The 15,045-nt window shown below is 38.7% G+C and overlaps 2 protein-coding genes across 2 annotated transcripts; one reads left to right on the top strand and one right to left on the bottom strand.

Annotated features, from left to right (window-relative positions):
• Positions 1-3: 3 nt before the first annotated feature.
• Positions 4-3,688, top strand: chrm4b (cholinergic receptor, muscarinic 4b). Its single transcript, XM_017305504.2, has 2 exons — positions 4-2,070; positions 2,286-3,688. Exons 1-2 carry the CDS (start codon positions 1,195-1,197, stop codon positions 2,679-2,681), a joined length of 1,272 nt encoding a protein of 423 aa, XP_017160993.1. The 5' UTR covers positions 4-1,194; the 3' UTR covers positions 2,682-3,688.
• Positions 3,391-14,800, bottom strand: mdkb (midkine b). The gene is made up of 5 exons (XM_008412651.2): positions 14,640-14,800; positions 7,971-8,059; positions 5,711-5,884; positions 4,788-4,946; positions 3,391-3,810 (listed from the first exon to the last, which is right to left on the bottom strand). Exons 2-5 carry the CDS (start codon positions 8,056-8,058, stop codon positions 3,791-3,793), a joined length of 441 nt encoding a protein of 146 aa, XP_008410873.1. The 5' UTR covers position 8,059; positions 14,640-14,800; the 3' UTR covers positions 3,391-3,790.
• Positions 14,801-15,045: the final 245 nt, after the last annotated feature.

Genomic DNA, 15,045 nt, shown 5'->3' with positions numbered 1-15,045 from the left:
AGATTTTTACTCATTTATTCCATTTCTTTACATTTTCTGCATTCAGAAAAATCAGGAAATGTTTTAATTACATTCATGACTTTCTGTATAATTGTAAAAATGCTGCTTGATCAGAAATTATCTAGAAATGATCAACTTTCACTTAACCCGATCAAATATGTTTTTTAATTGATTTCCTCCACTTAATGTGGAAGTAGCCCACATCTGGAGTATTGAAATAATGTCTTTGTTTGAAACTAAATCAGCTATTAGACAATAAGTTGTGAATAAGAAGATTTTTGTTATATTTAGAGCTAAACATTGTGTAAGAAGACGAATGAAAATAAAACCTTAGCTGGAGGGATTTTGGAAAAATAACTGCAGGAACTGTCTAGAGGGCCACGGAAAATGCTGCGGAGGGCCGGATGTGGCCCCTGGGCGTTGAGTTTGACACGTTGATGCAGCATCAACTCTTCTCTCTGGCCTTCATGTTTCTCCTTGAACACCTTCATCAACGTTACGCTTGTGTCTCCTTTGACTGCACAAAGATTCACTCACAACAATAGAAAGATCCTGCAGCTTTTCAGAAGATTCTGTCAATTAATCAGTTGTTCTGACGATTAATTGATCGTATGAAAATGGCACATTCTGCATGTTTTTTCATTTACATTTTATTGCCTGAAATGCTGTATCATAGCATTTCTTTAAGGGAGGCTTGATCCTGGATGCATCTGCAGCTAAAAATACCAACATCAACATATGAAAAGCTACATCGGCGTTTGCCTTAGTAGAAGGCTTAGCCCCGTCTGCCTGACAGAATACAGTGTAGCGCTGATCTATTGGTTATTTATGGGGATTTTTTTTTAATTAAGTGATTAGGTGGAGGTGATTTAGACCAATTAGCCTTCGAAGGACTGTATACTCCAGTTAACGATTAGTCGATTACTAAATTAGTTGCCTATTATTGAAATATATTAATCACAATTAATTCAATTAATTAATTAATCAATTAATTCATAGTCCGTTTTTTTTCTTGTGACCTCTAGTCATGATGTTGGCGCTCTAACAAGCCCCTCAGAAGCTTTGGAAGAGAAAAAGGTCCACAGAATCACAGAATACTCCAGTTAACGATTAATTTATTAATAAATTCGTTTACAATTAAACTGATTAATCGTTTCAGCCCTCATTGCTTGCAGCTTGGGTGAAGGCAGCATTATGCCTGGGCTCATGGTCCCTGTGCCTGCAGGAAGCATGGGTCGGTTGACCGACCCCACCCTCAACGCCTCCGCTTGGCCCCGCCCCTCTGTGAACGCCTCATCCCAGTATCCAATCAGAGCGTACAGCACTGCCGAGCTGATCCTGGTTGTCATGGTATCCGTCTCCCTGAGCATTCTAACCGTTGTCGGGAACACGCTGGTCATTCTGTCCGTCAAGGTGAACCGAAACCTGCAGACCGTCAACAACTACTTCCTGTTGAGCCTGGCGGCCGCCGACTTGTTCATCGGCCTGCTGTCCATGAACGTGTACACGATGTACCGACTGCGGGGCCGTTGGCCGCTGGGGGCTGCGCTCTGCGACACCTGGCTCGTTCTGGACTACGTGGTGAGCAACGCCTCGGTGCTGAACCTGCTGCTCATCAGTTTGGACCGCTACCTGTGCACAACATGGCCGCTCAGCTACCCGGTGCAGCGGACGGGCCGCGTGGCGGGCCTGATGATCGGCTGCGCCTGGCTGCTGTCATTCCTGCTTTGGACGCCCGCCATCTTGTGCTGGCAGAGCGTCGGCGGCCGGCGGGTGATCCCGGACGGACACTGCTACATCCACCTCCTGGCGAGCCCGGCCGTCACGCTGGGCACCACGCTGCCGTCCTTCTATCTGCCGGCGCTCGTCATGATCGGGTTGTACAGCCGGTTGTCGGCCGCCAGCCGCCGCAGGCTGACTTGTCTTCAGGCGGAGCAGGGGACGCCCAAGATGGCGGAACCGCCCTTGAAAGGCTTCACCTGGAAACGACGCAGCTGGATGGCCAGCAACCTGGGCTCGGATCTGTCTCTGAACCAGAGGGGAAGTCCGGCGAACAACTGCAAACACCTGGTAGGTAATCTACCTACAGTACGGAGTATTAGAGCCATACTAATGGCGGTCAAACTACAGCACCAAAGGAAGGCCTGAGCGGACATTATTAGTTAATTGATTGGAACTAATTTTAATCGAATGAACAATTAATCGACAATTGTTTGCATTCCTGCTTATGCTCATCAGTTCTGAAGGAACTGTGAGTTCACAAATCGAACTGTCTGTCTCATCAGCAGCCGCTCTCCCAAACCTCCTCATGTGCAACGGCAGAAGAAGACGCCTTATCGATCACTGACCTCCATGGTTCGGCCTCCGCGGTGCTGTCCTCCTGCCCCAGCTTCCGGTCCCAGGAGCGGAGGAGGCGCCGGGTGATGGCGCGGGAGAGGAGGCTGACCAACACCCTCCTCGCCATCTTGTTGGCCTTCATCATCACCTGGACGCCCTACAACGTCATGGCGGTCATCGCCGCCTTTCGTCACATCCGAATCCCTGACGAGCTGTGGACTACGGGCTACTGGCTGTGCTACGTCAACAGCACCATCAACCCCTGCTGCTACTCGCTGTGCAACGTCACGTTCCGGAAGACCTTCTGCTGCCTGCTGAGCTGCCGCACCTGGAAGCTGCACTAACGCTGAAACAGGTGGGCATCCGTCAGGTGTTTACCATGGCGTCAGGTAGAAGATGGGGTTAACTTCCGCCAAATAACTCAGACGTTGTCCGAAAGTTTAAAATTGTCTACTTTTGACACTCAGAAATGTAAATGTTTGTCTAGAAAATTTCTCTGAGATTAATCTCAAAATTTCAGAATTGTAAATTTGCATCATGTATTTACCACAGTATATTACTAGACAGAAAGAAATGAGTAAATTTTCTTCAAAGAACTCAGTTGTCCAGAAGTCTAATTTTTCTTAAGAGTATTTTTGACTTAAAACTCATTAATGTAAATGTTTTTCTATAAAAAGTTCTGATATGTGAAAATGTTTTTTTCAAACTAATTTTTGACTTTCAAACTAAAACCTCACAAATTTTATAGAAAAAAAAGGAAATCTCAAAATTTCAGATTTCTAACAAATTCAGAAAGTTCCAAGTTTTTTTTTCCCCAAGAAAATTTCTGGGAATTTCAAGAATCTTTCAAAAAATAATTAGAAATTTGTTCAGGAGCTCATGAAGAAAATGTCAGTAATTAATTTAAAATCCTTTTGGAATCGACAATCTGAAATTAGGAATCTGTTCAAGAGTCAATAATCTGTTCAGGTTGAAACATTCCCCGTCTGATCTGATCAGTTTTCCATCAGCCTGACTGAAATCTTGTTGCTTTAATAAACACACACACAAAAGTTTTCACCAAAACAATGTACAGCATTTATTTGTTCATTTGTACAAGTCTCATCAATAATTTGTAATTCCAAAAATAAACTTTCCCTCAGTTCAGATGTTGAAGCATCAAACTGTGGATGATCTGCAGGATCAACTTTTCCCCTAAAAACTTTTAAAACTACAGGGAGGGAGCATTAAACTACCGGCTACCGAACGAAGGTTATTCTGATCAGCTACAGCTTAAATCCAAGGAAAACAGGAGAACATCGAATCAGAGCAGGAATCAGCGAGTCGGACGGGTCAGTTTGAGGACAGGAAGTCTGTTTTGGAGTCTCTGGTTTTAAATGTGAAGAACGGAAGACGATTGTTCAGCTGGCAGAGGAGGAGAAATCCTGTCGTCTTCTGGTTCACTCTCCCTTCTTCAGTTTGATTTCTTCTCCCCTGAAGATGAAAACAAAAGGTTTAAAGTAGAGCCAAACCTTGTTGCTAGGAAACAGTAGAAGCATTGATCATGTGACCAGTTAGAAGGGATCATTTAATGAAGTCTGCAAAGGTGGTGAGACTTTTATTTATTACACGTTTTACACTTTTAAATGTGAAGTTAGTTTGTCTTAAGTTTTATAAGAAATGTTTTTAAAATAACATTATGTGACATCCCCCCCTTTTTTAATTATTTTTTATTTATTTTGAGCCGGGGTAATGCTAATGTGGCACTTTGTTTTGCCCATTTCCTTTTTGCTTGTGTGTCTGTATTAAAATGAAAAATAACCAATAAAAACATTTTCATAAAAACTGGAAAAAAAAAAAAAATTTAATGTGACAATTGTGCTATGTAAATTTTCACCCAAAAACTCAGAAATTTTTAGATTAATCTAAATTTTTTTAGAAAAAAATTGCAAAGTTCTGAGCTCAAAGAATCAAACATTTGTAAGAGAAAAACTCCCAAATTTTTTTGATTAATCTCAAACATTTTCTACTAAACCAGGACTTTTATGGGCTCCAAAAGTCAACAATTTGCAACAAAATTTGTATTTTAATCCCAGAAATTTTCAGGAAAATAATGGAAATTTCTGAGATTAAACAAAACATTTCTTGAGTTTTTGACTTTTGGAGCTCAGAAATTTCCAAGATTTTCTGTAAAATTCCTGAAGTTTTTCCTCACATATTGCTTTTTTGCTTTTTACTTTAACACCAAAGTAAAAAAAAATTTCTTAGAAAATTTTTGAGATTAATCTAGAATTTCTGATTTTTTTTTGGCAAAAATTAACTTTTTTTTTTCTTTCCCTAATACAGCGCTGCAGTTTAGCAGTAAAACAGTTTTTTCTCATTGTTTTAAAGGAAGCTCAACATCCTGAAATATGCCTGTAAATTAGTGACCAAACTGATGATGTAATAGAAAATGGCTGCTGTTGCCTCACCTCTGGTCTTCTTGGGTTTGTGGGAGCAGGGCTTGGACACCTTGACGGTGCTCTGGCAGTCGGCGTTGAACAGAGCCCTCTTCAGCGTTCCTGATCGGCTCTTGGTGTTGGTCCCGGCGTCGCAGGAACTCCACGCTCCGAACTTGTACTTACAGTCGCCTGAGAATAAGAAGATACAATTACCGACCCAAACTTTTCTTGCAACCACTGTCTAAATTTAAAGATTATTTTTACAGATTAATCATAAATGTTTAGTGATTTATTTATGTTTTATTAAACTGCTTTATGTTCAGTTTACATATCAAACTGAAGGTTTTTTAATTGTGCAGAAACTTCACACCTACATTTTAATTCACTCCCAATAACATAATTTTTTAATATATATATATATATATAGAAAAAATGTTTCATTTTCACAATGAAAATGAAATAAAACCCCAATGAGAAGTTGTAATTTCAACTTTCAGTCGTGATTTTATAATCTAATAATTATGACTTTGTATATTATAATTTTCACTGTATATATCATAAATTAGATTTTTTAAGTTGAAATCTTGATTTTGTATCTCAAAAGTATGACTTAATTTCATAATTATGATTTTGAATGAAAATATTTAATACAAAATATTTTCAGTTTTTTTCTTTGTTTTGTGGTTTTTCACCAATGTAATGTACTGAACCATGTATCCTGTACTTTGATGTAAAATAAATTTCTATTTAAAAAAATTGACTTTCATTCTTGTAATTCTGACTCAAACGTTGGCCACCAGGGGGCGCCATCCTTCACTTTACTGATCTTCATTTCCTAACAAAGTACAATTATTAACTTTAAATCCGTTTTCTGTCTCCATGCGGAGCTCCGCTCCTCCATAAGCCCCTCCCCTTGCGTTAGTGACCCCGTGACCCCTGAGAGTGAGTCTCACTGATGTCCTTCTTCCAGTTGCAGGGGATCCTGCAGTGGATCTTGTCGGTGCGATCTTTGCACGTCGCCTCCCTCAGTCCGTCTCCACAGTCTCCGTGATCCGGCACACATTTCCCGTACTGGGTCTCTGCCGCGGTGCATTCAGAGGCCGGTCGGGATTTATCAGATTTCGCACCTGCAGAGCGGAGAAACGTCAAACCAACGTGATGACATCATCACCTGATTTAAATGTTTCTACTTCCTTTAGTTAATTTTTCGGTTCATAATTCAGAAAGGTCAAAGTATTGTGACTATGTATCGATTGGGTAATGAATACTCAGTAGAAGATACTGTTTTCTAAAACTTTATTGTTAAACAACCAGCCGGCTGGTGTTTTATCCCAACTTTTGCTGTCGCCATTTTGCGGGAAGATTGTGAGGCGCCAAAATTAGCCATCAGCTGACGTAAACCGTTTGTGTCGATGAAAAAATATATATTTCAAAATCAGTTCGAAGGCTAATAAATATACTCATAAACACAAAAACGAAGGATATTGTATCTATAATTTCAGCATGTTACTGAAAGCTGTTAGAGTTCCAGTTTTTCACATTATTTACCGTTTTTATTTCAGCTAGAATTTGTTTTCTTCTCAATTTCAATTTTTATCGTTTTGTTAGTTTCAGTAATTACAGTTGAAGAATGATGCAGCTGATTGATGAAGATGACTTACAACACAAAGTATTTGTTTGTATAAACAGTCTTTTATAAGAAGTAGAGCCACGTTTATCCACGATGTTTTATGGAAAAGTCGACTTTGCTTCACTAAAATCAGCTTTTGTTTAAGTCATTAAATTTGTCTAACTATAGCACTTTTCATAGATCGTGGCCCAAATCCGGTCCTTATACTCAGAACAAATTTGTTCAAATGAACAAACGTGCAAAATGATTTTTCTAAGTTCTTGATCTATGATGAACAACATTCCTTTCTTTAAGAGAAAACAAAAAAATCTGACTATTTGATAGATTTTAGTTTTGTTTTTTCTCAACAGTTTTAGCCACGTGACAAAAAGTTTGTACACCCCTGATCTAGGATCTCTGCCACTGACTTTCATAGTTTCAGTTCTGTGGCTGTTTCCCGTCAATCGACTGAAGCAACTTGTTAACAAGATAATTGCTTCAATTAAACCTCTGATTGAATTTTATTATTTGCAAAAATCCAAGTTTGTCACTTCTGTAAGCGGTTTCTCCAAACTTTCAAATAAAAATCATTCAGAAAGCTTGAATTTAGCAAGACTTCCCAGTTAATTTTTCATTTTTAATCAAACTTTCTGGAATGAGCTAAGTTTGATTAGAAGTTTAAAATGATCTAATCATTCCAGTTTGATTCTTTCTCTGATTCAGCAGCAAAGAATCAGGGAAACCAGGACAAAACTCCACGTCAGGACCTGAAACCTGACCCTCCTTCAGCGTTTGGGTTGTAAAAGCTAAGAGCCTCTGGCTACAAGTTGCAAAAATAATTTATGTCTTTAAGGTTGTGTGTTCCAGTCAGGACTTCAGCTGCAGTATTTTCAAACAGTCAGAAATGATCAAAGTTTTTACCAAGAGCGAATTATAAGTTCCTCCAACTTGGCGTGTAAATGTTCGATATGTTGGCTGACTGTGCCGTTATGGGGCAATAATTCACACATCCAATAATCATTTTAAATCTAAGTTTTTATGACTTTGACTCCTGAACGAAATGGGGCCGATCACAAAGCCTTGAGGGACTCCATCAGTCAGAATCTGTTCACACCCGGTCCAAACACGCGTCCCGAGTAAAGAGTTAAAGTGTGTTTCATATGGAAGAGGACTTGGGGTCACTGAAAAAGTAATAATAATTTCTCATAACTTTGACTTTCTTCCTCTGTATTCCAACCAGATCTGCACCCTGTGGAAACTATTTTGGTCTTTTAGGGAAATGGGACCTTCAGGGATCCATCAGCCATGAAAAACTGGTTTAAATCCAACAAACGTTTATGATCCTAATCCACAACTCGCATCATGGTCACTGAAGCTGGTTCCTCCCAGGTGCCCATCTCCCTTAAAGTCAGAATTTTGATTTAAAAAAGATAGAATTCTGACTTAAGAATTCAGAATTCTGATTAAAAAAATAAAGTCTGAATTCCTACAAAATGTTTTTTATTTTCTGTGAAGCGATAACTGAACCGAGCAGAGCAGCGCAGCGCAGCGCAGCGCAGCGCAGGATGGCATTTAGAGCTGATTACGGTGCAGTTTTGTCTCACCTTTGTGATGTTTGGCTCGTTTGTTGGCCTCGACGGCGAGCGTGAGAGCCAGGAGCAGCAGCAGCGTCACTGAGAACAAACTTCGCATCCTGCAGAGACCAAAACAGGAAGGGAGACACAGTCGGGGTTATCAGCCACGGAGCAAAACAGGCAGAGATGAAGGGGTCGGGGGTCGTCTCCCTGCAGATTACCGAGCTGCAGCTGCTGGATGCGTCAACACAAACACCGACACGTGCACAGATGTACAGTCAGGGCGAGATGCCCCACTGCAGGGATTACCGAGCGGACTTAACGGGCTCAAAGGGGGTCAGGGGCCCCAAGTCACTCAGATTCACAAAACAGTGAGAGAGAGTTCACAAAGAGACACAAAGCACGTTTACAAACCCAGAAAAATGGTTTAAAAGAGACGAGGCTGGCAAAGAGCGACGCGATATCCCACAGAAAACTTCAACAAGAGGAGACGGAAACAAAGACGCAATTAACTCCTGAAAAACGATTCTGAAAAGCACCAAAGAGATTAAATTAACACAAACAGGATTAGATTTCACTGCATAAACAGGCACACATAAAATACAGCTTATAAAGGGGAAAAAAACAAAATTAATCTCAGTTAACCTCAACAAGATAACTCAAAACAGACCCAGAGAGACGGGTGTTTACTAAACACCGACTCAGAAAGCCTCATATATTCTGCAAATATGACATAAAACTGGAAACAAGTTAGAAAAAAAAAAATAAGAAAAACAGACAAAAAGAGACGGATGATTATTAAACACCCACTCAGAAAGCCTCAAAAGAAACAAAACTGCAATAAACAAGCAAATCTGACATAAAATGAAAAATTAAAATGATGTGAAGCTGAAAAATCAAAGACGCAAAACTTCCTTAGGAATCTCATTATGTTTTATAATGCAAAACAATGAACTCGTATAAACTGACCCAGAAAGGAAGAAACATCGCAGACAGAATCAAAGAGCATGAAAAACACAGAAAACATGTCTGCAAAATTCACTAAAACACACAAGCAAAGCAACAAAAAACAGCCTAAAGCAGAGAAACTCAGTAACAGTAATCATTATAAGTGTTTTCATACTGAATGAAACCAACAGAAAATACAACACAGTAAGACGATCAAGGGAAAATTATTAACAATCTAAAGGTTTTGTCAAACAAGAAAATACAGACTTCTACAATCTGGATCAGAGAAAAGCAAGAAAACCTAAAATCTGCCATGGAGGCAAATTATTAATCAGTTATTGATCAGAATCAGGATTTTTGTACCGAATTCTGAGTTTTGATTGAAGCAAAAGTTCATGAAATAACTGGATTGATGAGATTATGGACAGATTTTGGAAAACAGTCTTGATCCTGAACCAGGTTTTATTAGAAAAACAGCACAAATAAAACATATGTTTATGGAAGATCTCACCTTAGTGAATTTAAAATTTATTTAAAGACAGTTCAGCTATAAAATAAGCCAAAAAGAGACAATATTAAACACAGTTAAAAAGAAAAATAATGACCATTTTGAAAGGAACTGAGTCGTTGAAGTTGAGATTTCCAGATTGAATCCCTTTGACTACTCAATATTTTACAACAGAACCATAAGGAACCAATCAGAGCTCTTTAATTCGTCACATGACTTCCAGGAAGCACATTTCAAGCTATTTTCTCCAGACTCTCCAGAAAGAGTCTAAAAACATCGTTTACTGCCACTTTACACTAATAAGTGAATAAAGTAAAGCAGAAAAGTACAGTTACAATTTTAATATATACATATATATGTATATATAGCAAGATGAAATGTGTTTACATAACTATATATAATGTTCAAAGGTTTACATTGTTCTGTCCTCCTGGTATTTGACTGGTTTTCTTCACATTTTTCTCTTCATTCATTCTGCTTGAGATCTTCACTTTGGAGAACCTCAGGGTTCTGATTCGGAGCCCATATTATTTCTATTTAAGTGACTAAAATTGCTTTAATAAACTATTTATTAGGTCTCTCTTATGCTGTAACTTTGAGGTTTCTGTTTTAAAAGTTGTTACATAAATACAGTGTTACTTATGTAAACATGTTAAAATTACCATCCTCTTCTTCATCAAAGGGAGTAAAATAGAAATTATAAATGAAGTAATGAGGTCAAAGTTCACAGTAAAAGTACACTATATATTACCCAGCATGAATTTGAAAAAATATAATAAAATTATGATGAATCACTTTTCAATCTTAATTTAAAAAGTTTAATGCTATTGTTTAAAGCTATTGACCTTAATGAATATTTTTATAGAATATACAGTGTTGAAATCATAAAAAATATTTTTTTTTTTACACTACAAGCAGCAAAAAAGACACATTTTTCCTAACATGCAACATAATGATCACCAGAGGGTTAAAATGACACAAAGCAGCACAAGAGATGATGATAAACAGGAAATATTTACTAAATATTTAAAAGAAATATTATCAGAAAGGCTAGAAGACACAGAAAGAGACAGGAAAACCTCCAGCAAGAGGGAAAATAACAAGAAGTGTCGTCTTTTTAGCAAATTACAGGCCGGAACATTCTGTCTAATTCATTTGTGTTTCCATGTCCTACATCCTGTGTGTCGCCAAACCAGCCAGCTACAAATATTCATCCTGCAAAAACTGAGCAATCAGGACCGTAAATAACGCAGCAGAAACACAGGAACTCGCCGTTTTTAGTTTAAACTGATGTATTGGACTAAAAAAAAATCTATTCAGGCTTACTTTCAAGGAAACATTTAAAAAAATTAAAACAAGCAATCAGAGCCAAGAGGAGGGTCTTAGCGCTGTCAATCATCCACATGAATGAGCTAAAAGTAGAGAAACAACTGACTGCTACAGGAAAACAGGTTATCTGCTGTCAATGATAGCCTTGCTAACTAGTCTTAGCATTCATAGCAGGATGCTAGCTGCACATACAGGGTGATTGACAGCACTAAGTCCCGCCTCCTGGCTCTGATTGGTTGTTTGTAGTTTGAGAAGACTTTTTTTCACAGATTATCTGTCTCATACCAAACTATCACAACATAACAGTTTCAACAAATATGTAAAAATATATTTTTTAATAAACGTTACATACTGCAGCTTTAAGTCAATTATTTTAACATATTTTAGTCTAAAAACAATTGAAAAACAGAAAACTTTGAAAATTAAAAGTACAACGCATTAAAAATACTCCAAAAATACTTATTTTTTCTTTTTCAAAAAAGTTACTCAAGTAAATGTTAGTTAGTTCCCAACTCTGGTACTTTTTACTTTTAATTGATTAATTTTAATATGAAGTATCTCTACTTTTACTTGAGTAAAATGTCTGTATTTTCTTTCCACTGAATGAAAAACAAACAGGTTTTAACCAAAAATCCATAAACTTTCATAAGTTTTATATAGAATGAAACTGATTTGGAAAAAAATGTTCATTTGCCTGATTTAGTTATTTTTTGTTACGTATATGAATTATTGTCATTTTGGTCCTTAAAATACCAAAATGTCAATTTAATTTGACATTTTGGTCTGTGATTATGGCATTTTTAAATATTAAATGATAATTTGATCAGTTACTCAGTACTTGAATAGACTATTTACCTAATATTTTTTATTTGAGTAATTTCTTGGACGGCTACTTTTTACTTGACTAAAGTATGTTGAGGTAGTGCTGCTCTTACTCTGTACAGATTTTGGGTACTCTACCACCAGAAGCCTCCTGCTGAGGGTTTCTAACAAAATAATCTGATTTTTCAGCTTTGAAGCCCTCCTGTTGTCGCTTTAATCTGCTGAAGGCTCCGTCCGGCCGGACCAGATGGTCCAAACTGGGACCGGGTCAAATCTCCTCCTCCTCCAATCTGAGGCAGTTTAAACCCAATAATCTGAGCGCGGCGGTGGTTGCAGGATTATGGAAGTGGGCTAATGTATGCAGAGCGTGTTGCGCCGCCAGCACACGTCCTGATCCGTGTTTCTGCGGGACGATGGATGCTTCAGATGTGAGCTGGCTCTTTGTGCTGGGAGATGACAGACTCCTCTTTCATGAGAGCTCTGCTTCTCTTTCACATGTCAGCTGGCCTCCTCGCTCCTCCTGCAGCCTTTCATCGAGAAAGAACCAGCTCTCAGCAGGCCTCCAATCTGCTCCCTACCAACGAAGAAGAGGAGGAGGAGGAGGCCGGGGCAGCTGAAAGAGCTCTTTAGATTTCCTCTCAAAAGAATACTGATTCATTGGAGCAAAACAAAGCCTCCTCTAGCCTGGTTTCACTTCTCTAAAGCTCAACACAGATTCCACGCCACCTCCGAGGACCCCAAGCTCCCCCACTGGTCCTGGGGCCTTCGCCTTCGTCCCTGAATGGGAGCCGATTAGCATGAGAAAACAATCAGATCTTCACAAGAAGAAAAGGAAACGGGATGCTCCCTTTGGTTGGAGGGCAGGAACAACATTTAAAGAACTTCCTTCAGGAATCCTGAGGTTCATGTTGGAGAGAAAAAGAGTCCACCCAAAAAAAGAAAAAAAAAATTCCACATTCCTGAAGATCCTGATCCAACTGGCTCTCAAAACACATCTGCTTTCTGAAACTTGCTTCATCATTCCTGAGCTCCTTCTTCTTCTCCAGCTAGAAACTTGAGTTTCCGAGAGGAAACAGTCTTAGTATTAATCAGTTTACGATTAACTGTCGATTAATGGTTCATTAGATTAAAATTAGTTTAAAAAGATTAACCAATAACTTCCGTTTAAACCAGGGGTGTCAAACTCCAGTCCTGAAGGGCCGCTGTCCTGCAGTTTTTAGATGTGCCACAGGTACAAAACACCTGAATCAAATGGCTTAATTACCTCCTCAGTTCTCCAGAGCCTTGCTAATGACTTAATTATTCTATTCAGGTGTGGTGCAGCAGAAGGACTTCTAAAAGTTGCAGGACACCTGCCCTCGAGGACTGGAGTTTGACACCCCTGGTTTAAACCTTCTTTTAGTGTTGCAGTTTGGCCGCCATCCAGCAGAGGGCGCCGCTGGTCATCCTGAAGCGCAGACTTTAATACAGAAACAAAGATGGCGGCGGGGCTATACCAGAACGGGAAAGAGAAATGGTCCAAACAGAGACCGGTGAGAGCTGGAAAATGGACTTTAAGCGGTTCTGTTTTGAAATATAAACAACTCTTTAAGTTTCAAGTTAATATCGCTTATTCAGCTGTGCTCCGTCAAAACAAATTACGGATGTGGTACGAAGACGAGGAAGTGGAGAAAAAATAAACATGATGCTAATTAGCAAGCTATGTAGTGAGTTAATGCACTTCATAGAGAAAAGAGCAACCAAACAGTAGCCTACATATGCATGAATATCTCTCTAATCGTTGCGTATTAAGAGTCTGGCATATTTTATTCTTTTCCTCTTATTTTTCCAGGTGGCAACCTATTTGGTTCCTGTTTTATATTTTATAAACATGTCTAATTTTAATAATGTGAGTAAACAGCAATTTTCTGTTTATTCCGTTAGTATTTAATACAGTGGACACAAAATAATGTAAATTTATTTTTTTTAATTTTACATTATGAAAAATTTAGCTCTTTATGTGATGGAAAGACATAAAGAGGTAATCAGAATTTTAAGAAAATGGCCTCTTATCAACTAATCGTTAAAAAAATCGATTAATTAATTAACTGAACTTACATCCTTATGAAGAAATCTTCATCTGATTAAAAGGAAAACACACAATCTGAGTCCAGAAGGTCAATTAAAAAACATTCATCTCCTGATTGTTCAGACGGTTCTGCAGGACATGATGGCCGATGAAGATCCGACTTTAAGCTCTGCAACGGATCTCAACATCTTTGACTACAAATAGATAAAAAAGCAGTTAATGTTTGTTTTTTAATACAGATAACTAGGCAAGTTTTTAGCCGAATTTTCGATTTTTTTCCTGCATTATTTGTTCAAACATTTTCACACAAAAATGACATTTAAAGTAATATGCTGTTACACTGGAATCTATGTGTCTGTGTTTTAATATTCATACTTTGCCTGCTCTTTTACATCCTAAAAATAGAAATAAAACTTTAAAAACTACTTTTCAGAAATAGAAATGTTACATTTGCGGTTCTAAACGAGTTTTATTTTGTGTCCCGAGAGGAAAATGGCTCTTTAGGAAGTAAAGTTTTATATTCCTGATCTAAACCAACATTTTCCAGCTGCTGCTCAGTGAGTCAACATGCACGGTAAATATTTCCATCTTCTAATTACTGGTGAGAGAAAAAAAACTCAAAAGGAGGAGCTTTCAAATTGAACACAGTAACACATCCCACTTTGCATTCCTACTCATTTTTAATCATTTCTTTTTCCTTCATGTCCATTTTATCTCCATTCTTTCACTTCTTGTCCCCGTTTTTCCTTCCTTTCACTGCTTAATCTCTGTTGTCTTTTCTGACTGTTTTCCCCTTTAAATCACGATAAACATCATCAAACTGGAGCCAAATCAGGAATCAGAAACATCCGAACAAACGACGAACAAAAGAATCAACGATTAAAGCAGAAAAACTCATAAATTCCTCTAAAATGAAGCTTTTCTTCCCTGTAATCAGAGATATTTCATTAAAAATGTCCCGATGATGAACTGGGTGATAAATGCGGGGATGAATCCGGAGCCGATGGAAAAGCTGCAGACTTACGTGTTAAGCTCAGAGGAGCAGCCTGTCGAGCTGTGGAGTCGTCGCTTTCTGTCTCCGATTCAGCTGCAGTTCCTCAACAACCCCTCAGACACACGCGTGCGCGCACACACACACTTCGTGCACGTGCACGCCGCTGAGTACGTCACAGGCTGTAACCCTGCTGCGGATAACTACAGCGCGGATTTAATCTGTGTTTGACGGGAACGCCCGCTCGATACACACCGATCTGAACCGGAACTAAGTTCACTGATAATCTGGGATCCGGTTGCTCACCATGGAGACGCCGGCAGCAGACCGAGATCACACATGTCCGTCCATCCATCCACTTACTCATCCATCCATCCTGAAGAAGTACCAGTTCCATTGATTATTTCACTTATAAAATGGGAAAATTTAATTTAAAGGA

Source organism: Poecilia reticulata, chromosome 6, assembly GCF_904066995.2.
Source record: "Poecilia reticulata chromosome 6, P_reticulata-male-v2, whole genome shotgun sequence".
In the NCBI taxonomy this organism is placed as follows: Eukaryota; Metazoa; Chordata; class Actinopteri; order Cyprinodontiformes; family Poeciliidae; genus Poecilia; species Poecilia reticulata.
Note: the sequence above shows the minus strand (reverse complement) of the source record. Positions and strands in the feature narration are given on the sequence as shown.